Source organism: Sesamum indicum, unplaced genomic scaffold (genome assembly GCF_000512975.1).
Source record: "Sesamum indicum cultivar Zhongzhi No. 13 unplaced genomic scaffold, S_indicum_v1.0 scaffold00188, whole genome shotgun sequence".
NCBI lineage: Eukaryota > Viridiplantae > Streptophyta > Magnoliopsida > Lamiales > Pedaliaceae > Sesamum > Sesamum indicum.
The window spans coordinates 171434-195267 of NW_011628083.1; the positions used below are offsets into that span (position 1 = coordinate 171434).

At 33.7% G+C, this 23834-nt stretch overlaps 3 protein-coding genes across 3 annotated transcripts in view; all 3 read right to left on the reverse strand.

Annotated features, from left to right (window-relative positions):
* LOC105179674 (vesicle-associated membrane protein 727) overlaps nucleotides 1-1177 on the reverse strand; it is a 4082-nt gene extending 2905 nt beyond the window's left edge. Inside the window, 3 exon segments of the mRNA XM_011103323.2 lie at nucleotides 1-160; nucleotides 254-487; nucleotides 985-1177. The exon segment at nucleotides 1-160 is cut by the window's left edge and continues 16 nt beyond it. Coding sequence (XP_011101625.1) covers nucleotides 1-160; nucleotides 254-443 — 350 coding nt within the window. The 5' untranslated portion in view covers nucleotides 444-487; nucleotides 985-1177.
* Nucleotides 1178-5908: 4731 nt separating this feature from the next.
* Nucleotides 5909-11556, reverse strand: LOC105179675 (uncharacterized protein At2g38710). Its single transcript, XM_011103325.2, has 5 exons — nucleotides 11222-11556; nucleotides 10450-10569; nucleotides 9308-9422; nucleotides 6517-6610; nucleotides 5909-6392 (listed from the first exon to the last, which is right to left on the reverse strand). Exons 1-5 carry the CDS (start codon nucleotides 11323-11325, stop codon nucleotides 6187-6189), a joined length of 639 nt encoding a protein of 212 aa, XP_011101627.1. The 5' UTR covers nucleotides 11326-11556; the 3' UTR covers nucleotides 5909-6186.
* Nucleotides 11557-15236: 3680 nt separating this feature from the next.
* On the reverse strand, nucleotides 15237-18961 carry LOC105179676 (multiple myeloma tumor-associated protein 2 homolog). Its single transcript, XM_011103326.2, has 4 exons — nucleotides 18788-18961; nucleotides 18111-18200; nucleotides 16231-16495; nucleotides 15237-15890 (listed from the first exon to the last, which is right to left on the reverse strand). Exons 1-4 carry the CDS (start codon nucleotides 18828-18830, stop codon nucleotides 15638-15640), a joined length of 651 nt encoding a protein of 216 aa, XP_011101628.1. The 5' UTR covers nucleotides 18831-18961; the 3' UTR covers nucleotides 15237-15637.
* Between the last annotated feature and the right edge of the window lie 4873 nt (nucleotides 18962-23834).

The window sequence follows — 23834 nt, forward strand, 5'->3', positions numbered from 1 at the left end:
TCAAATACATCATCATCTTCATCGTCATCATCAGCTAGAGGGTGTGGACCATCCCTCTTGATGCTATCACCATAACGTTGTTTGAAGTCGTCCTTCACTCTCTCAAGAAATACAAAAGGTACGCTTCTTCCCATTGATTCATCTGCAACAACAAGGAACACTGCACACCCGAACAAGTATTAAGATATCGCTAGATTTAATTTAAGCAATAAAAGTGCATATGATATCCATGCACACAAAAGAAATTAAGTACCAAATCCATCATCGAGGAGGAAATTGAAAGTGTGGCCATCACACGAGTACGTGTACTTGCTGCTGTTACTAGGAAGCTTTTGCAAGCACTGGACAGCAATCGTGCTGAAGTTTCCAGAATAAGGGGTGTGCTCTGCCAGCACAACAGTCCCTTTTGCGACGAAGCTATAAATCAAGCCTTTTGGACTCATTCTTGTAAAGCAAATAACCCCCCAACAATATTCCCGTTATTCACCTATCAAGTTAAAACAAAAGCAATTTAATAAACCCAAATTTAATCCAAGCCGAATACAAACACCCCCCACCTCCCAAGAACAACAGAAGGAAGATGAGATAATATAAAACCAATCAAACTCATCATGCAAAAGGAAAGACAGTTGCTTCCCACCCAAAAGAACACTCATTCCAGATGAACTACACATCAACAGATTAAATTATCTAAGACAATGTATAGAGACATAAGCAGTATCCGAAGCGAACTCCATCGAAACACAACTAATATGCAAAAAATAACCCTAAAACAGGGAAGTCAAAATAATAAATTTACCATCAAAAATTGAGGAAATTGAGAAAAATAATCATGCTACCCACAGATAAAAGGAACCAAATGAGCAATAACGCATAACGAAACACAAAGAAACTGCATAAAAAATGGGTATCGAGAATTAAAAGTCAAAATAACTGCAAAAAAAATAAATGGGCGTCGAGAATTGATGAAACAAGAATCATAACCTCTGTGATGAGGTGGGAGGTTTCTGAATCTTAATCGATCTAAGCTAATTCTTCTAAAAAATATATTGATGACGGATTTCTTGCGTTTGCGTGAAGAGAACTGTGAAAAGTTCGCTCAGAGAGTTAGACAGCAGAGGAGTCGATGCGCTGGAAATTAACTGTGGGAAATGACAACCCTGGCTACTAGTTTTGTTTGTTTTTGTAGTTGGCCGTTTCTTCTGATATTTTATTGCTTGTTTTCCTAAACTACCGCTGCTTTTTTTTTAAATAAATTGATTATATTATCTTCTTAATCAACTACTATTATAGAATAATAATTCACATGAAGTATGAATTTATGATCTTATAATCATGAGGCATTGAATTCATCAATTAAACTAAGCTCATTGCTAAAATTTATTGCTTTTTCCTTTTGATGAATTGTTCGTTCAATTTTTAAAATTAGTCAAATTACTACCAATATTTTAGAGCAGTTGAATCTAAAACTCAGACCATCCTCAACACCTTATTTGGGATAGGATACAAAAATCGTGAACGGGTCTTAGACCCTCATGAAAATACAAGAAAATGACTATACTTAGATTTTCTCCAAAAATACAAAATTATATATATTTTTTTTAAATAACTTATAAAATTATATTTACATCCTCTCTGAAATTCTCCGTTTAGAGCTGTCTCCCTTTCGTTAAGATTTAGACAGAAAACGTTGATGTCAATTAAAAAAATTATGTAAACTTTCAATTTACCCCTCATCCACCTTTCCACTAGTAATATTTTTAAACTTGGGGATCACATCAATTTTGGTCCCTAAACTATACGGCTTTTTCAGTTTTGATACCCTAACTTTAAGAGTTTGATTTTAGTACCTCAACTTTTGGGAAAATAATAAGTCTTAGTACTTTGGCTGGGTTTTAGGGGGATTTATGACAATTTTATCCCTTTAAGACTTTTAAAGGTTCGTTTTAGTCCATTTGTTATTTTATATGCATAACTCACACCATGCTCACACTTATTTTATAAGCATAACCCACACCTTCCCTCACATAGAATGGTATCAAAGTGTAGGTTTATTAATGAAAAATTTGTTTATATTATATATTGATATTTTAATCCCTAAGAAAAGAAATTTCGCAAAGTATGAAATCAGACGAAAGTTTAAGTTACAATGAAAATAAAGAATATTTTCAGACTCTGGAAATGCAAAAAGGGAATTTCTTCATGAAATTTCTCAAGATGGATCAAGTAAATTCCTCAAACAATATAGTTCTTAGAATTATGATAAGAAAAATGGTTGGAAAGAACATAAGCCGGATACTCTGAAAATCTCTCAAAATCTAAGAGAGACAACAGAGAGTTCAAGATTTTGGGCATAGGTTATTCTATTAACTTAAGAAAATAGATCTCTTAAATCGAAAGATAGACCAGATTCTTAATATCCTTCCTGATGTACACAAGGACTGAATTCACATATCTAAAGAAAAATCGAAGGAATACCCCTGAAACATCCAAATCTTACCAAGAGCATATCAGGGAAAATAACAGAAGCGGTCACCAGGATCACTGAAGGGGAAGTAATGAAATTCTTGTGGAAGAACGTAATGTGTCGGTATGGAGTCCCAAGAGTATCAGTGTCAGACAATGAAGCCAAGTTCTAGAGAAGGAAAGTTGTGGAATGGTACAAGAAAATGCGAATAACACAAAACTTCACCTCAATGAGACACCCACAGGCAAATGCACAAGTAGTGGATAGTAACTGGATTTTACTGCAAAACTTGAAGACAAGGTTGGATGGAGCAAAGACAGCCTGGCTGGAAGAATTGTCAGAAGTTTTACGGGCCTATAGGACAACACCGAGAACAACTATCGGAGAGATACTATTTTGCATGGTCTATAGGTCGTAAGCAATTGTCCCTACTGAGATAGGATCCATGACAATGACACTAAGGGTCGAGCAATACTATGAGGAGGAAAACACCAGTATCTCACTTCAAACACCATCAAACGTTCAATACCATTAGAAATTGCATCAGTTGACCTGCTTCTATTTGTGCGATGTTTCTAGTGTTACATTGACAAACACATAAGCCACAAGTACACAAAGCTGGAGGCATCAAATAGCGTACTTCGTCCTAGAGCTATTTAGGAGTGGTGTAGTAAGTGACTACACTCAAGTTTCCTTGCATCATAGAGTTTATTTCCCTCTATATTTGATACAGTAATGGTCCATTAGATTCACCATACCGCGCCTCAAGCTCCAACCACAAAGCTTGCACAAAGTTTGAATAGAGATAAGCATTCACTATATCTTTCGATATAGTATTTAGGATCCAGGTTAATACCATACAATCAGTGATTTTCCACTGCCTAATCGCCTCAACCCCTTTACGAGGCTGTGTACAAGTCCATCAATGAAACTCAGTTTGTCTCTTCTCCCTAGCGCGATTCGCACTGCTTTGCTCCACGCCAACCAATTGTTGCCATTTAGTGGCGCTGAAATGATTGGTAAAGGAGGATAATCAAGACGCGGTGACTTTGTGCTATTGTTTTCTCCTCCAGATCTAGTATCAACAACACAAGTTGCAGTAGCTTCCCTTGAAGATTCTACCATTTCTCCAATCTTCAAAATCAGAAAATGATCGACATTGAGATCATGAATCAAAGCCTCTAACTAGTTAGGATATGGAGAGACCATCAATTTGATGGCTCTTATACTAGTGAAGTTTTTAATGGTAGAAAATGCAGCAAATAAACAAAGCCATGATGAATTTTCTCTGTAAAACTGATTTTGTATTTTATGTTATGAATCAAGTGATACAGAGCATGAGCTTAAATAGTTGTGTTGGGTGCCAAAAAAATATCCTAACCACCTGTGCCACATCAGCGACCACCTAAGCTCCAACAAAAAAGAAGGAAATGTTGTACAAAATATCTATACAAAACACAACAAAAGAAACGCTACTCTACTCTGTCTCTGTACAAGTGCGATTTTACTGAAGAAGCAACACATGAATGAACTTTCTTCAGTGTGAGGCTGCAGTATAGTGATCATAACTTCTCTACAAAATTCAACAAGAATAGGGCTTGATACATTGTTCTGCATGTTTGTGCTGGAATGCAGTTAAGTTTCTACAGCGTGGAAAGCTTGTCCTTTTTCTTCTGTCCAATTCTCCTTTCCCTCTGATATGCTACTTTAAGCTTTTGAATGTTTATGAATGGGTAAGAAAATTGTTGTTCCACAAGTCCCAATTTGTATGCATTTATCTGCTATAGTTTTCTTGATCTTATATATTCAGAGAACCAGAACAGGGATGACGAAAACGTGACTTTAATATTCCAATCTGAATTTTCACGTGCAGTTTTCCAATATGTTGTCATTTCATCGATACTAATATAAAAAAAGAAAGCGCATCTACACTCAAATGACAGTCGATAACACCGCTGAACCAATATTTGTGAAGTCAAAATTGCCTTTCAACTTATATAATATATATAACTAACTTATTCAACACTTTAAATTTTGCATTAACTAATAAATTATTATCTTTTCTTTCTTTTCTTTTTAATATAATGTATTGATTTTTATACTTTATTCTTATTCATAATATATATATTAACATAAAAGTTTGTTTATTATATACGCACAATAACCACGTGCCATATTGTCCAGTGAATTAAAATCAATTTGTGAGTGTGGTTCCATGTTGGGCGATTTTCTAGTTTTTAAGTTCAGTTCCTCTAGAAGTTAAATAAATGAAGTTAATTTTAGTCCATGTACGATCCTCCATAATAGTATATGAAATCATTTCGTTTGAAAGGAGCATATTTTAGCGGATAATCCAATTACTGCAATCAGTGTCAAAAAATTTGCTTGAAGAAAAAAGATAATGGCGCAGTCTGGGAATACTGAAATTTGGAAGAATGACAGGACATGAAACATTTACTTAAACTTCATGTAAAAAATTTCATAATTAAAAATACCTTCCCATGGCTTATGGTCCATAAAAACACTGAGATAGTGAATATCAGATTTGCATGGGCAAAACTGAATTCTTAATGCAATTTTCAGTTGACCTAAGCATTTCTTTTGAGCATCAGGAGGACAATGCATAGTGCTTGACAGTCTTGTGAATGTATGTAATCTCACTATGCTACAAGTTCAAGGAACCTCAATGTATTCATCATCCCTTAAAAAACTAATACCGTTGGTTGGGTCGAGCAATGTTTCTAAATGGGGATAAGAGTAAGATTTAAGAATAGGCCGAATAATGAACATTTAGAAGAGTAATACCAAAACGACTAATATAAACATCTCGCGTTATAATTAATCCTACATCCTTACAGTAGATTACTTTAATTTCTCAGTCCATCAGACGAATGATGACCTCTACGACGGTCCCTATCTCTATGAAATTAATCATCACGTAATTTTAAAATTAGGAATAATCACACATCCTCCTCTACAATTTAGTGAAATTACATATAAACCTCCCGTAATTTAAAAAATCATATCTAGTACCCAGCATCCTTGGGGATTGCTAAATGATATGTAATGATATGTAGAAAGATATGCAAGAAGGCAGCTCACGCAGCAAAAAGGGGTTAAGTATTTGCCGTCACACCCATATAGGTGTCTTATATGGGACCTTACTTTCATTATAATCCAATTTAATTATATTAGACTCAAGTTTGTTTGCAATATAATAGGCTCAAGTTGAAATCGAGCTCAAACAAGCTCAAGCCCATGGAGAGTCTTACTCGAGCAACGCAAGACTTTGACTCACTACATTAGCAAATACTTTCTGTACTACCTTTGGTTTTTCAACTAGTTCTAAGCGAATAGTCAGCCCTATGAAGTAACACACACAAGGTAAAGTGAAATAATTCAGCACGAAATGCACAAATCAGAGACCAGATCACGGGAGAAGACGAAGAAAACTTACACTTGAAACCAACATAACATAAATTATATTACAACGACACAAGTTTTACAACATTGCAGCTTTGTCCCAGAGAAGCTCTTGGGCATTAATTCCAAATAGTTAGCAAATAACATGAGAATTGAGAAAAGATAGGATAGGAAGCAATAACAGTTACTGAGCAGGACGAAACAAGAATTCGTTTGCATCCAGCATTTGGTTTAAATGAATTACCTTCCGGACCAGCCGAATAGTTTTCTGGTGCAAATGGAAGGTAATGAACCTATCAATGATTCCCTGGTTTTGCCCCATTAATAGTCGGAGCAGCACCTCTAGTTGTCTTCACATAGGCAGCATAATCACTGTAGTGCATGGTATATAGAGTGCTCTGGTAACGGGTAAGCTGAATACGCTTCCTCAGTTGTTCAGTGATAGTGCCACTATAACCTGCCTTTCTCATCAATGAGTCGATTGCTTCTGTCTTTGTCCAATCTTGCATGATAAATAAAGAAAACTATCAGAAATTTAAAGCAAGAATGTGATAGCTTTCCCCTATGGATGTACACTAACCTGTTAATGCACGACTTTTGGAAATAAAAAGAATTTCATACTGTACCTTCGTGAGCAGCAACCTCGGGCAAGTAGGTCGCACTTCGCCTTGTATTGTAGTCAGGATCAGTAAATTCAATAATTATTCCATGCTTTCCTACCTGGATAAACAGTAATTTGATTAGAACCAAAGCTCGACTCCAGAATTCAGGCTTGCCAATATGCTCTTACATCCTTCACAATAAATTTACTGATCAATTTATTCAAGGAACTGTAGATATGAATGAAGCAAAGAATCACTCAAAAGAAGCATTTAACCATGCGTATAGAATCAGCATTTGGAGACAAATCACCATTCAATTTAAAATATGCTTCGAGGTTGCATCAACAAACTTGGCAGTATTAGTTTGAAGAAGGGGGAAACAGATTGCAAACAAAGAGGTCATTTCATTCCCCAGAAGAAATCACTGACCTCTATTGTAATATAGACCTCAAGTTCAATATATAACTACAGTGGCAACTCTCGGCATCTAATACTAGCATCTTCTGTTTAGTGGTGGCAATATGGGTTGAAAACCCATGGTTCCAACCCAATCGACCTAGCTTTGGGTTTGGGTTGGGTTTAAATGTTTCAATTTGGGTCAAATGTGGGATGTGTTTAATTAAATTTACTATATTATGGGTCTTAAATGGGTCCCATCTTTAAATTTGCATTTAGTCAATTAAATGTCATTTTTAAAAATATCATGGAATTAACGAAAGATGTCACTATAATCATAGTTCAAAATGTGTTGTGCGTTTAATTAAGTCCCACATGTTTTCTAACGGGTCCTAAAATGAGTCTCATCATAATTATTTTCCTATTAATCAATCAAATATTATATATTTGTTTTTTAAATATCGATTAAAAATATTATTTTTAATAATATTATGCAACTAAATAAAGATACTACTATAGCCATGATTCTACAAGCATTTTCTTTAATTTTCTTCTATAACTATATAAAGATAATATTTCTAAATAATATATTTTCATTTGACTTGGAAAAGAAAAAGCATGATAGACCTCTAATTTTTCATAACTAGTAAATTATTGCTTCTTAGGGGTGTCATTCTGTAAAATCAATTTGAACGGAATCAAAATGAGATTTGGATAAATAAAAAATCTGGTGCAATATATTGTGAAAAGTAATTATTAAAAGATAATAATTCATAATTATATTTGATATCATAATGACACACGTAACTTGCTAAAAATTAGTAGACAATATTTGATAGAGATCCAAAAATTCTATGAATTTTTTTTTTAATTGTATTAAACCCAACAATATCTAAATCAACATGCTTCCAACCTGATCCATATTTGACCCATACATTTAAACCCATATCGGACCTTACCCATTGTGAACCCAATCTATTTAGACCTGACCCACACCCAACCTACCCGTTTGCCACCTCTACTTTTGTCATAACCCGTGCTTGGGAACAGAAGTAAATTAGTTAGCATTTCTTGTTAGATTTTCAGTCTAGAAGTAAGTATCTTAGAATGTCCAATAGTGCAAACAAAATTTCAATTTTGAAACAAAACATATCAACAGAACAAGCAAACTCAAACTCAGCAGTCAAAAGATATATATAAGTCAAACAGCCTGCATAAATTCAATTTTGAGAAGAGTAAGAACAAGCAAGGTCAAAAGTCAGTTTAAAGACATACGTAAGTTAAACAGAATACCTAAATTCAATTTTGTAAAGGAAAAAGATGCAAACTCAATAATCCATCTAATGATATTAGTAAGTCAAATACACAAGTTCATTTTCAAAATGAAAAAGAGATCAAGCAAACTCAAGCATCAATAATTGGTTTAAAACAAATAAAATTAACATAGTTTGTTGAATTATTGATTGCGACAAGAAGTTTGCCACAATAGAAAAGGTAGTCCCCTCCGAATTCTCCAATCTCCTTCACACGCAATATTCTTACGCTCACAAAGTATTAAGTAGTTAATTGTCAACACTAATCCATTTAAACAGTGATCTGATTCACTAAAACTCTACCCTAATTTAAGTTCAAATACATAGGCAATAGAACAATGGTGATTCAAGTTCATGAGCTACAAACGATCAAATTTCCGCATACTACTGTCATGCCAATTGTCTTGTGCTGAAGACTGGATATTTTTTTGTTGTTTGAAAGTATTTAAAAACTCAGACTACTGCATCCTACAATAAGGCGTTGTAGAGGGTGTTTGGCTGAGCATATAAGCTCTTTAAAACATTTCATAAAGATGTTGAAAATTGTTTGGTAAATTCTTTAGAGAAGTAGCTTACAAGATCCAAAAATAAGATATTAGGGGCTTATAAGCTCCTTTAAGAAAAGTAGTTCCTAATTTATTTTTAAGATCATATAAACAACAACCATAATTAAAAGGAAAATGGGGAAAAATATCCTTCAGGTTATATTAATCACAAAATATGTTCTGATTTTATCTAAAAGCTTATTTTCAAAACAAGATCTAACACCTTGTAAGGTCTAATCTAAAACATCTAATAAGATGTATTACATCTATAAGATCCTTTAAATAGCTTAGCCAAACACCATTTTAGAATGAAATATAACATCTCATAAGCTCTAAAAATATCTTATAAGTTGTATGAGCTTATAAAATGTTTTAAATAAGCTTAGTCAAACACCCTTGTGACATTAATGAATTTGGTTTCCAAAGAAGTTTATAAACATAGCAAAACATAGGATCCATGACACAATTTGCATCTTTGTTCAACTAAGACACAAAGTTAGAAATAGATACATGTGTATAACACAGGTTTGTCACTAACACAAGATCCATTAGAGCAGTTACCTCCCAGTCGAGGTAGTTACGAGCAGTTTCATAATTAGTCAGTATGGAAACTGTACATTCCAAGTAAGGCAATTCTTTAGCTTGTATAGGGGGGAAACGACGGTCCCTGAGGGCACTGCAAAATATAAAATGTGGACCGATATTATATTTTCATAGAGATTAGCAGGATATACAGTAGAAGCCCACATAAAATGAGATCCAATTCAACAATTTCAACGTAGCAACTAAAAGTAGAGTATAAACAGCTTTGGGATTATTATGATGACTATTTGTATAAAGGATTAACATTCAAGATAAGTAAAAAGGAGGAACTCATTACCATTAAAGATGTTAGTGAAGACTGAAGGGAATAGAGTATTAGACTTTGGGTTTACCTCAGTGACATCAAAGATGTGAAACTTCCTCATGTTGAATAAGAATTTTGGGAACCTCACAAAAGTATTGTGATGGAAGATAAGAGGGTATTCAGTATTCAGTGAATATTCTTATTTCCATTTCCATCAATAAGTTATCTCAGCCATCACATAGTGTTTGAGCTCTTACAGAGCAGTTGACCAGGAAATGCAAATGCTTATACACATAACACCATTGAAGATGATCTATGTCAACAATCAAACCAGCAAAAGCCTTCTAAAAGATTATCAGACAGGTAAACCAAGAAGAAATTTTTCATTTTAACCCCATCACAGAATGAGCAGTTTATTTAAGCCTAACATATTGCGTAACATATTGAAATTGTACAATCTAACTCAAGCTGCAAGCTTTTAAGTTTTAACCAGTGAAGATCAACAGTTATACCAGAGAACACACAAAAAATGTTGCAGGAAAATGGGAAATTAGGCAGGTCATGAGAATGTGGAACCATTATGTGTTTAGATAAGCATGTTATTTTTCCCCTGGTCAAGACATCAATGGCATGTAACACAATCCAAGCTTAACTTAAGAATGTAAATATAGTGGCTAACAACAAAATCCTATGTTCAGTGGTATCACTCAATAGATGATTCAAGAGACATCGAAGAGCAAATAGCAAATGCGTAAAATAAGTAAGCCACTCAAACCTTGATGCCTCAGAAAGAATGAGCATCAAGACATATCATACCTCTGGCATTCCGAGTTTGAAAAATTTATTATTTAATTACCTTGTTAAAGCATAGTCCCTGAAACCATTAATTATGCAGCGAGCTTCAAGAGTCCCTATGCATCCACGTAAACGAGGTTCCCCACCATTGACTGCTTTCTTCCAAGTCACAAACAATGGGCTGAAAAACCAGAGTGTAATTGCATGAGGCATAAACCATATATCAAAGAATTCTGGATGTCACCAAGTAGTTTATTTATCAAAAATTCAAAGCCTGTCAGTTAAAAGCATTAAATCCATTCTTTTGCTAACCAGACAAGAAAAAAGATAATCTTTTGGAATAATTTGTCTACTTTGATAAAACTTTTTTCCCAGGTGAAAATAGGATGATGTCTTAACAAACAACATCTTTACATTTAACAATCAAGCTCTGTAATCCCAGAAACTTGGTAGTACTGTTGAGATGCATTGCATAAATCAGCAACAGCAAGTTCCCATAGAAATCCGGATCATTTCAAGTCATGAAAACTTCTTAAATTATAAAGGATGCCACTTATAAATCACATGCAAATGCACGCTATGCAGGCAATTAACCAGAGCACATTTTCCTGATAAGAAAATATAAGCAAAAACTAGCAAACTAGCAAACATTTTCTTCGTACGTATAGTAAAATATTGTACATATAAAAATAAAAAACGAAAATAAAAAAAAAGGCACAAATTAACCATCAAAACAAACTAAAAACTTGAAACAACAACTATAGCTACAGTCTCTCACATACAATCACAGACAATCCAAAAAAAAAAGGGCAGAAAGAAGGGGAATCCCGTACTGTTGACCCTCATCGAAAGCGGGAGGAGGAGCTTCCTCGCTGTTGTAGTGCGCGACCAGTGTGTCGAAGCAGTACACCACCATTTCCCTATTTGCCGACACCATTTTTTTCAGTTCCCCTTGTGTTACAAAATAAATAATCAATCAGTTGAATTCGATCAATCGGAATACGACCGATTGGCGAAAAATTCACGGGATGATCAGAAATCGAATTAGGGTTTGAGTAAGGAGAGCAGAAAGGCAAGGCAAGATACTTTTGGGTGTAGGCTGTAGGAATGGAAATGGAGTGAGGGACTCTCTTTCTTCCTATAGAGGTTGGTCCCGGGAATAATTGAGAAGCACTGGAAATAAAATATATACACGCGCGTGTGTGGGGAAAATGCTGTCAAGGAACAAACGGCCTAAGTTGCAGCCTTGCTGCGGCGTCGTTTGTGTATTTTTTTCCAAAATGTTTTAAAAATTCTAATATATATAATACCAATAATGCCCTGGTGAAGGGGTTAAGATCCAAGTTTGAAGTCCATGGATAGGTTGGAGTCATAAATTTGAATCCCACTAAATATACAAGTATTTATGTTGCTTTATGTAAATTTATAATAATTTATTTTATTATTTATAATTTTATTAATATTTAATTGAATTGATCTATTACTTAATTTATTTATGTATTAATGTAATCATGTCATTCAAAATTCTAATTGATGCTCCAAAATATGCAAAGCTCGCAAAGGAGCCCAACATGGGAAAGGCCCTAGAAGGATGCTGAAAGAAAGCGGATCGGCCTGAAAATGTGATGGAAGGGTGGAAAAAATGAAATTTAAAAGCTGTTAAAGAAAATAATTCGAATTAAGGGTGTATCTTTGATTTTTCTTGGTGGTTCGGTGCATTAAATGCAGATCTGATCATGCATAAGGCATATGAATAAAAAAAATCAAGAGTATAAACGTAAATAGAATTACCTCTCGTTTTTCTCCATCAACCGGCAATACTTGTCCTTGTACTAGCAAGTCTGAAATCGTAGAAGAGAAATCGAAATCACACTACCTGTTAGTGTGTTTCGATCTTCCTTGTTCTTGATATGATTCTAAATCAAGAAAAACTCGAGGTTATGGAGAGAGAAGATGATGGACGAATTTTTTCTTGTCAATAGAGGAGAAAATTGGCTAGACAGAGAGGAGAGTAGTGTGTATGGATGTAAATGAGTCGAACTCGATAAAAAATTATGACTCGAGCTCGAGCTTGAGCTTTTAATTTTGAATCAAGCCCAAAACATTTAGCTCGAGCTCAAGCTTTTCATTTCATTTATAATTAGAATTGACACGCCCGAATTATTTTTAACAAAAATATATTTTTAATTTTCTTCAACTATTAAATAATTGAAAAAATCAATAATTAACATAAAATTAAAAAATATATATAGTAATAATAATGAACTTACTAACTTGTTGCTTAAGAGATTAAATATATAAATAAAAACACCATATATTACTTAATAATTATAATATATGGTTAGTTTTGAATATAAAGCTGATATAACATTGAATATGGAGTTAAATATATAAAAAAATATTAAAAATAAAAAATATATAAAAAAGTTTAAAAAAATTAAAAAGCTTGAGAGCCCGAATAGAAGAGTTTGAGCTCAATCTCGAAAAACTCGAGCTCGAGTTGAGCTCCAGATCCAGAGCTTCGTGAGTCGGCTCAACTCTTCTACCACCCCGAGTAGTGTGAGAGAGATTGAATGAAGCTGGGAGAAGTGGAAGGAAAACTTGTTCAAGGTAGTTTTCATATGTCCACCAATTTCTCAAAATCTCTCCACCTATCCAAGTAGCCAAAAAAAAACAGTCTCCTGCTTCTACCTAATGCACAAAAAAGACCCTAGCACTGAACCCTTAGGAGGATTCCATTAAGTGAAAAGGATTGAAAAAGTCTAGGAATGGTGCTAGCGTGATAGCCTCATCGATACCTAAAAACCCCTATTCACATGTCACCCAATTTTTAGAAGGACATCTCAAAAAGTGATACCCTCCCTACCACGAAAGGTACCCAAGAATCTAGGAATGGCTTTTGGCCTACATCAACCACCCCCTAGGAACCCCAAAAGTTTTGTCCCTGAAAGTAGTTCAATCGGCTTGGAGGATGAGTCCCTAAATGGTTAGGAGTCCCAATTAGAAGCTTCCCTCATATAGATGAAGTCTATCCCCCTAGCAACAATTTTCCTGAGTCCCAAGAAGACTAGACTCTCTCTAGCGGCAAGGGGCAAGGGCTACAAAGGGGTCATCTCCCCTTGGTAAAGGGTAACCGTATTCTTAATACTTACACACACTTAAAATATTGTCATTTAAAGCTACATTGTACTTTTTTATTTTAATTCTTATTTTCATTATTGTTTATTAACTTGAACCTCGAAGTACTAACGTATATTTTGTAGGTTTCACTTCCAGGATGTGTGAAAAGTTAGGCCCAAAGACCTCAAATTGGTGATCCAAACAAGCAACTTTTTGCTCACGTCATTAATATATATATATATATATATATATATATATTTAAATTTAAATGACTATTTTTATAAACATCTCCATTTTAGAGGATGAATTCTTAAATCGATAAAAAATACACTGTTTTTATATTATTATTATTATTATCATAATAATAATAATAATAATAATAATAATAATAATAATTGATGCCCGTAATAATTATTTTCTAAGTGCAAAACCTAGATCCAACTCATTTGCATTAGGGAGTTACGTTCAATTCACTCAACAACAATCGGTCCAGACCTAGCTAGCCCACTTAATATCAGGAGGTTGATGGACCACCAACCCAACCAACTCTATTGCTCTGCCGACAGGGCAGCATTTACTCATGATCCAATATCAGCAAGCTCGAGGCTCATTCATCTCATCCAATATGTCAGTATTGTTCTATACACCCAACACCACCTCGTCCTAAAGGGTGTCATCACGAAAACATGTGCCAACTAGATTCGACTGATCAAAGATACATGTAATTAAATTCCTTGATTTTTGGCTATACTGGTAGGATCTCTCCTTGTTGTTATAATTTTGAATAACTTGTCCAACAACAAGATAACTACTAGTTACCACTCATCAGAAATTATAGATATATGATGCCTTTTCTCTTTTAAGACATATTCATATTAAAAGCACTACAGAACCCATCATAAAAAAAAAAAAAAATGAGTATTTTTCAGAACTACTCGCTAAGAGGGGATGTATGTTTTTCTGTTTTAATTTTCAGAAAAGTAAAATCTTATGGATCGTTGTACATTTCAATTTGAATTAGGGATTCCGTGTTCAATTTTAAGTGGCCCTTAACTACATATGTACCTGATCATATATGCTTTATGTATTACAATAAATAAAAGAAGGAGATTTTTCAATGCGAGATCTAAAAACATATCTCTCCGTGGCCCCAGTACTAAGTACGCTATGGTTCGGGGCTTTAGCAGGTCTATTGATAGAGATTAATCGTTTTTTCCCGGATGCGTTGACATTCCCCTTTTTTTCATTCTAGTTATATATATAAGGGTAGTTCAATTAGAAAAGACTTTACCTGCAATAAATCGAGAATAAAAATGAAATTTTGTTCAACCCTTTTGCTTATGGATGGATATATATATTCAACAAAAATATATATCAGGAGTATTAAGTGTAATTTTTTTAATTAAAAAAAATCTATGTTCATTGCTCCAAATCTCATAAAGGATGGTGTAATTATTTCTTACACAATTTATCAAAATACTCATAGTCCTATCAAGTACATCAATATTTTTGTAACATACAAAACAATAATGACAATAAACTACAAATTAATAAGCAAGTAAATGGCCACCCACTGGCATGGAACGTTAACGGAGAACCTAGAGTTGTTCTCGTTTACATGTAGTTTTATCCATAACTCAAGATGGCATCGCACTTGAACGTTCATCCAAATATGAAATATAGACCAAAAGCTGAATACAATTAAAATAAACCTACAGGAAATATGAATAGGAATACAAGGGGGAATATAGTGATAAAATAAATTAACCAAATTAAAACTCGTTTCACCTCAACTTTTTCTAACAAATTCTACCAAGCTCCAAACAGGTTTCAAGCTCTTCAAGAAATTCAATGATAAAACATAAGTTTTATTCATTTATTACTTGCATAAATACTTAAATCATGGTGGCATAAAATTACACTGCTGCATTTGCACTTTACACGAGCATTAAGAACATAAATTCTAGCCAAATATGCAGAAAGATGCCGTCAAGGGATTCAAGAGAAAAATGTCTCCAGTTGCCATTTCTTTCTCCAAAATGTACCCATCAAAAGTATTAACGGAAGAAATCTCACGCCAAATTTGTTCGTTCCTTCCCAGCATCCTTTGGCTCATCCTACTTGTTTTGTCAATCTGAATCGTGTCTTCTCTTTTCCTTGTGTTTCTTGTGCTTCCTCTTTTCCTCTGAATCACGAGAATGTCTCTTCTCACGCTTGTCATGTCGCTTCTCTTCGTGCTTCCTTTTCTTTCGGCTACGTTCATCTTCAGACTCCTCTTTGTCGTTCCTAGCAGATGTGGTTGGCACAGAGATGTTCATATTCTCAACTGGTTCCGACTTCAGAATGGAAGGTACACTTGATTCTTCTGACGGACGAGGCCCCCTGTAGATGTGCCAAAAATGTATCATGAAAATAGACCATAAACTCATTCTTTCTTCAGTTTTTTTATCTTGTTTTGTTTCATTTATTTACTTGTTGCACAGGAGGTTTCCATGTTAATCTACTTATCTCCTCTAAAAAAAATAAATATAAAACAAACAATATGAGAAATGCTTGGAACCAAAATCTGATGGACTCCCTCTGCCTAAGGGGTGGAAGTAGTTGTATAAGAAAAACACATGGGAGACTCCTTTCATGGTCAGAATAAACAACATTGTCATACTTTACTTGGGTCCTGGAAGGTAGCTTTAACACAATTCAATCTGTAAATTTCAGTTTGTACCTCGAGAAACCGAGACCATGAACCTGAGCTGCTTCAGCATGTCCAGCTCCCAAGTCTTCCGCAGTAGAACCTCGTTTCACAAGTTCAGCAAATTCATGTTTATCCAGGCGATTGCCTTGAGATTTTGTTGCACGCTTTGGAGCTAAGCCCAGAGCTTCCCTCATGGCCTGCTCTTCTTCTTCCTTGATTCTTCGTATCTCTTCTTTCATAGCATCCGAATTCAGATCAGATTTTTTATCACGAGCATACCAGTGGAGGTCTTTCCCTGCAAGAATATTAATTGAAATAGCATTTGAAGTCTTCCAGAACAATAGTTGACCAGATGTAAACTGTAATGCATATTCCCCAGATACATATGTACAGAAAGAATATTGCAAAGTTAACCATTTAAGGCAATAGAACTTTAAGTGCAAATTAAAAAAAAAGTCACTTTTTAGTAGAAGCTGCAATACTTATGTAAATTTTTGTGGATATAACTGCATCACAATAGCTATTGATCACACAGCCCAGAGTAGAAAACCCGAGTCAACCAAATTTAATATTCTGTTATGAATAAAGAAAATAGCTATTGCAATAACGCTATAACTAAATGGCTTCATCCACCATACGCCACTTACCACCCGAAACTTAAGTGTCAATTCAACAAAGTTCCTCTCAAATTCAAGCAGGATTCAAGATCCAAGAAGTTCTGCTTGTTAATGAGAGAAAAAAAGATGGGGAAAAAACGTAATAATATTTGCAGAAATGCCTTTGTGTACCTAATTGGTATAGAAATCACATATAGATTGCCTGGATAGAATGTCTGAATTATTGATAGAGTGCAGCAGATAGTATCTAGTATGCTCACAACTACTACTCTTCATATTGTCACTTGTTAGGGAGATACAAGCAACTATGCTTTTTGTCCTCCCTGGGGAAAAGAGTGGAAGGAGAGAGAGGATAACATATATTCAACGAAACAAGTAGCCAATAAACCTAACGTGAAATATAAAACGCAGTCTTCACAAATTGCTCACTGAAAAATGGGCCCCGCACTAGAATATACATGGTTACTTAATTGGATGGTTCAAAATGGTTCGTACTTCACAGCATTTTACAGAATTGGAAGTTCAAGTAACTTCAGAAACAAGCCAAGAAGTGGTTTTAGTGGGTCCTTCTCCATTGTAGCTACCAACAACGCAAAAGGCCACATGGATCAGAACATGTATTTTCTCACAGCCTAGTCCCAGGTTTAGACTGTTCAGCACCAAAAAATCAGCTTACCTACATACAGCACCACAGACCAGGCTAGTTGTGCTTCTAGTCCAGCTTAGCTTTGGCTAAAAAGACCAGCGAGAAGTAATGTCCACAAGGTTATCTGATTCCCTCTAGCTCTCTATCAGAACAAGAGTATTCACCAAGAAAGCACTCTAGATTCAGTCCACCAACCATTGGAAGGAACAAGAAATACAAAAAGTCAGCTACAAGCCTAAAAGTTTCACATTCATCAAAACCTAAATTGTATATATTCAAGTCCATATTAATTCTAGTAAGCAAATTTAAGGTCTAGAAGTTGGTTGAGTTTGTGTGAAGTATAAATGCATTACGTATCCATTCAAGCTCAACAATAGAGGTTCTACTCGGTAAGCCATCGAAACCACTATTGATAGCATAGTTAATACGACGCCCCGTGGTTATCAACTAAGGTAAGGAAAAGAAAATTGAGAGCTCAGGATAAGGATCAGATAAGGTAACCAAAGGCCCACAGAGAGTAGCTACACTTCTTTACTCAATGTTTTGAACTTAAATAGTTACAAGCCCGGTGAAACAGAGATAGACGCTAGCATGAGCACGCATTCACATGAATACATACTTAGAGAGAAAGGAAGATAGAATTTTACCTTTCTGCCATCTTCCAACAGGTGCCTTGATACTGTGACCAAGATAATTTTCTCGGTGTTTATCAACTTTCACATCATCCCAGCTAAATTCTGCACAGGGGAGAAACCAACATTTCAAAAATTCATGAATGGATACAAAGAATTTTCAAAAACTGGGAAAGAAAAACCATAGAGGGAAAGGATAGGAAATTAAGATCATGTGGACAAGGTAAACCCTACATCGATCTACAACTTCATCTCAGGGTTATTCATGTATATAACTACCAACAGTTTTCCTCCTAGTATGCTCATCTTGAAAGTCACATCATTAACTGGATTTTTTACAGAAACAATTTGGTATTGTACAAGATGAAGAGAATAAATTAATCACTTTCTTACACCTAGGGCTCCTTTCAGGACCTCTTCAGATCAAACCACTATGGCCTTATCCGAAACTATTTACGGCAACTGTAAGACTACCATGTTTTTGAACAATTAGGTAATCCACAAAAATTAACCACTAGCTACATGGTGGACGGATAAATAGACAAGAGTATCCAGATTTCCCAAGAAGTTGCATATTTCAAATGAAAATTTAAGGATACTAGTAACTAAAATCAAATTTCATGAAGTCAAACCGAATTGCTAGGAAACCTAGAAATTAGGGAAAACAAAGCAGAAAGGCAGAAAGGGCTTACGATCACGGCCACCGCGAACTCCACCTCTGGTCGGATGGTACATATTTCTTCTCTATATGTATAGCTTTCAGTCTATGCGTATATTTTAGCGTATTTCGATCTGCAGGAGATGATTATCCAAGTTCGAGCACAGATGAGGCCGAGGGCTTAATGAAACGAAAAGGAAAAGGAAAAGGAAGGTCTGCGAGTTTGCAAAAGAACCCCTGAATTTATACGTAATTAGAGAAAAAGGATATTTTATTTGTGTAATGGGATTAGGAATACTTATACCCATTTCCTAGGGCTGCTAATTTCCATAAATATAGGAATTAGACATTTTTCCAATTACCTATTGTTTTAATTATTTTTAATAAATTCGGAATAATTTTTTTTATATATATTGCTAAGATCATTTTACAAAAATTATAATTTATAATTATAAAATTATTTACTATTTTAAATGCATTAAATAAAATAAATATCAATATAAAATAGCTAAATATGTGCTATCAAAATATAAAATATATAGTATAAAAAAATGAATTTTTAAATAGTTATTAAATATAATATAAAGTTATTCATATTTATTTATATATTTTATCAAATATTACTATAGTATAAAGTATTATATATTAGCACATGTACCATGTATTGTTGTAGTTTTTATTTTCGAGATATATATATACTACAATATATAAATAATAAGTATTTATTAAATTAATTTAAAAATATGAGAACATTCAACAATATATATTACTAGTGCAAAATTCTTGTCAAGGTACGGAAAATATTTTTAATTTGGATTTTGACTATGATAATAAATACTCAAGAATGCGTACTTATAAGATTGAATAAAAAATATTTATATTTGTTTTGTATGAAAAAAATATCCTTCCACACTCACTAACGGTTGACGACACTGCCATACTCTTTTTTTTAAGTCAAAAACGCCCTTCATAATAAAATAATTAACTTATTCAACTTTTCAAAATTTATAATAATTGATAAAATATTATTTATTTATTTTATTAATATAATGTACTGATTTATATATTTTACTCTTATTTATAATATATTTTAAAGCATAAAAAAGTATTTATGATATGTATGTAGGAACGACGTGACACAACGTCTAGTAATAGAACTACCTCTATGTAGTGATTCTAATAAAAATTCGATAAAGTAGTGGTTCTAATAAAAATTAGATAAAATATCAATTTTTTGGAATTTAATTATTATTAATTATTTAGGAACAGGTCTAGAAAATCATAGTTTCTTATATTTTTCTTAATTTAAATCATTGTTTGCTTATGTTATAACGTTGTGGGTGGAACGTGGTCCACTTATATTTTGTCTCTTATGAGTGTTCATACCTTGATGTACGCTACTTACATAATAAAAATACATACTTTAAAATAAATAATGAACATGTGCTTCAAAATAAAAATAGATAAGGTAAATAATTACTATAAAGCAAACATGTGTTTTAAGAATAAATAAATTAAACTTATAGACAATTTAAATTTTAAAACATAATTAGTATTTAATAAATAATTCAAAGGTAAAATGATTAAATAAAAAGAGACGACAAATGAGAGGGATTCATCAGTTTTGAAATGCCATGACAATATCTTTTATCGATACTGATTTTAATGCAGTTCTTTATTAAGTATATATAAAGAAAAATGTGAAGGTGGAAAGAGCGTTTATTGTGCCAGTGTAGCGTAATTTGTGCTAGAGAAATCTTCAGCAAAATATATTATAATTTCATATTATTACATATAATAGATAATAACTGAATTTATGTTATTGATACTTCAAATCAAATGAGTTTTTGTCTGTGCAGTGCCATTTATGCTGGAGAAATCTTTGGCGAAATATATTATAATTCTGTATTATTGGATTAATGAATAGTAACTAAATTTATATTAATTAATGATATTTCGAATCAAAGGAATTTTAATTTGTTGGATAAATTCATATATTTTGGATAAATGTTCTTTTATATACTTAAAAAAAATAGATAAACAAATAACATTGATTAGATTAAATTTTGTTAAAATGCTAGTGCATATGAAATTCATCATAAATAGTGAAAAATAAAATAAAAACATTTTGCTGCATGTTTAAAGACAAGAAAAAAACATATATTATTAAAAAAAATGAATATATAAAAACAATCAATTTACTAAAACATATTTTAATTAATATAATTAAAATTAATTAAAAAATTAAAAAAAAATCTGCTATTTCGCTTCTTTTTCGCCGGAAACTTAGAAAACCAGAAACTTGTTTTTAAGTTTTCGGCGCCGTCCGGACAAATTTCCGACGGCCAATGGTACCATTAGATTCCTCTCCTCATGACAAACATTTTCATACCTTCAATTTGAGTTTTCGTCAATCATAGAGAGTGGGCTCAAATAACGATCGTCGAATATGTTTGCTGTCGATTCGTCTCCGTCTGATCGAATCTCGATCACAGACCAATACAATCAGACTCGTCTCTTCAAAAAAGATTCTAACGAGACCAGCCTCATTAAATTTGATAAAAAATATATGAAGATATGATAAATTTAATAAAATTTCGTTGCCGGGGATGAAATTTTGGGGGGAAAGCCGGGGTAAAGGGGTGGGAGCAAGTGTAGGGTAAGGGGGTGTGTTGGGTAGTTAGTTTTTTTAATATATAATAATAATAATATATTTTTAAATAATTTAAATTATTTATATACAATATAAGTTAAATAATTTATTGAATTTAGATTTTTTTTTTAAAAAAATCTAACAGTTGAGATTAATTGATTAGATTTAACAATCAATATTTGATCAAAAAAGATCCAACGGTCATTAAAATAGGAAATAATATATATTAAGTAAAGATATAATGGTCATTTTCTAAAAAATTAACACCGTTACTTGAATTTAACGGAGAGGGGGCGATTGAGCTGAGTTTTAAAAAATACATGGGAGCTTTTAACTTATTTTGAAAATAGGGGATCATTTTTGCAGACTTTTTAAAACACTGTGGGGTTTTATGCATTTTGTCTTTCAATATATTTCGATAGCAAGACTGGCCTTGGATTGATTTACTTAACTAGAGGGGATATAGTGAGAGAAAATGAGTTGAGGATTGATAAAATCTGATAAATGGCTTGGATGGTTATGATCTGTCAACCAATTCTTGAGAAGTTTTGTTGAATGATGCGCCTCTTTGTTCCGACTTTTTAATTTCCTTGTCTGTGCGTCTTTTTTTTTGTGTGTGTGGTGTGTGGGTGTGTGTGTTTATGTGGTGTGTGTGTGTGTGTGCATGTGCGATGTGTGTGTGTGTGTGCAGTGTGTGTATGTGTGTGTGTGCAGTGTGTGTGTGTGTGTGTGTGGTGTGTGGGTGTGTGTGTCTATGTGTGTCTATGTGGGGGGTGTGTGTGTGTGCATGTGCGGTGTGTGTGTGTCTCTATGTGTGTGTGAGTGTTTGTGTGGTGTGTGCAGGTGTGTGTGTGTGTGTTTTTGTGTGTGTGTGTGTGTGTGTGTGTGTGAGTGAGTGTGTGTGGTGTGTGGGGTGTGTGTGTGCGTGTGTCACGGTAAAATATGTTTTACTTCCATTTTGAACATAGAAAAAGTGAGGTGTTACTTTTATCTTCTGCGCCAACGAATGCCATCTGCGTCTTGTTACATTTGTCATTCTGCTTCAATTTCTAAGTCTTCATTTTTATCTAAACAACCATTTTTCTCATGCAGGATGTCAGTATAGTTTCGTAATATTTTATGCTCACTACGGGTAGTGTGTGTCTTCGTGGTCTGTTTATGCCCTTTGTAATATTTTTGTGTACTTGCGTAGATGTATATTCTTTTTTTTGTTTACCTGATATGAAAGAGTATTTATTGAAATGAAAAGCAATAACAGGACATGGGAGAGTTCATTGTCTCTCTTCTTTTTTACTTTTAATGTAAGACAAAATGCATGAAACCCCCCTATGTTTTAAAAAATATGCAAAGAACACCCTCTGTTTTCAAAATAAGCTAAAAATCACCTCCTGTTTTATTTTAGTCAGCAAAAAAACTACATTTTGTTAGCAACTAACGGAAAGTGGAGGAAACGCGCGTCTGCTGCGTTTGGTAGTCATTTTCTGCTGTTTAAATTCATATTTAATGATAATTTAGACTAAAATACCCCTATATGGGTCTATATAATATTCAAAGGGCTTTTTGGCTTATTTTGGGTCTTTGTTTTGTCATTTCAAACCCTAAAAATAAGAATTAAATTGCTATATTAAATTTAAATTTAAATTAAAATATTAAAATTCAAATAATTTTATAATTATTAATTATTAAATCTAAAATTATTTCTAATAAATTAAAATATATATTTAATTACAATAATTATTATTAGTTAGCCAAAAATATTTAATTATTATAATTATTTAAAATATTCTCAATTTACCAAAACATGTTTTAATTAATATAATTAAAATTAATTCAAAAATTAAAAAAAATCTGCTTTTTCGCTTATTTTTCGCCGGAAACTTGTTTCTAAGTTTCCGGCGCCGTCCGGACAAATTTCCGATGGCCAATGGTACCATTAGATTCCTCTCATCACGACAAACATTTTCATACTTTCAATTTGAATTTTCGTCAATCATAGAGAGTGGGCTCAAGTAACGATCGTCGTATATGTTTGCTGTCGATTCGTCTCCGTCTGATCGAATCTCGATCTCAAACCAACAAAATCAGACTCGTCTCTTCAAAAAAATTCTAACGAGACCAGCCTCATTAAATTTGGTAAAAAATATGAAGATATGCAAATTTTAACAAAATTTCATCGCCGGGGTTGAGATTTTGGGGGGGAAGCCGGGGTAAAGGAGTGGGGGCAAGTGTGCGTGTGTGTGTGGTGTGTGTGTTTATGTGTGTGAGTGTGTGTGTGTGTGTGTGGTGTGTGCGGTGTGTGTGTGTGTGTGTTTGTGTGGTGTGTGCGGGTGTGTGTGGGTGTGTGCGTGTGCGGGTGTGTGTATGTGTGTGTGTGTGCATGTGCGGTGTGCGTGTGTGTGTGTGTGTGTGCGTGTGCGGTGTGTGTGTG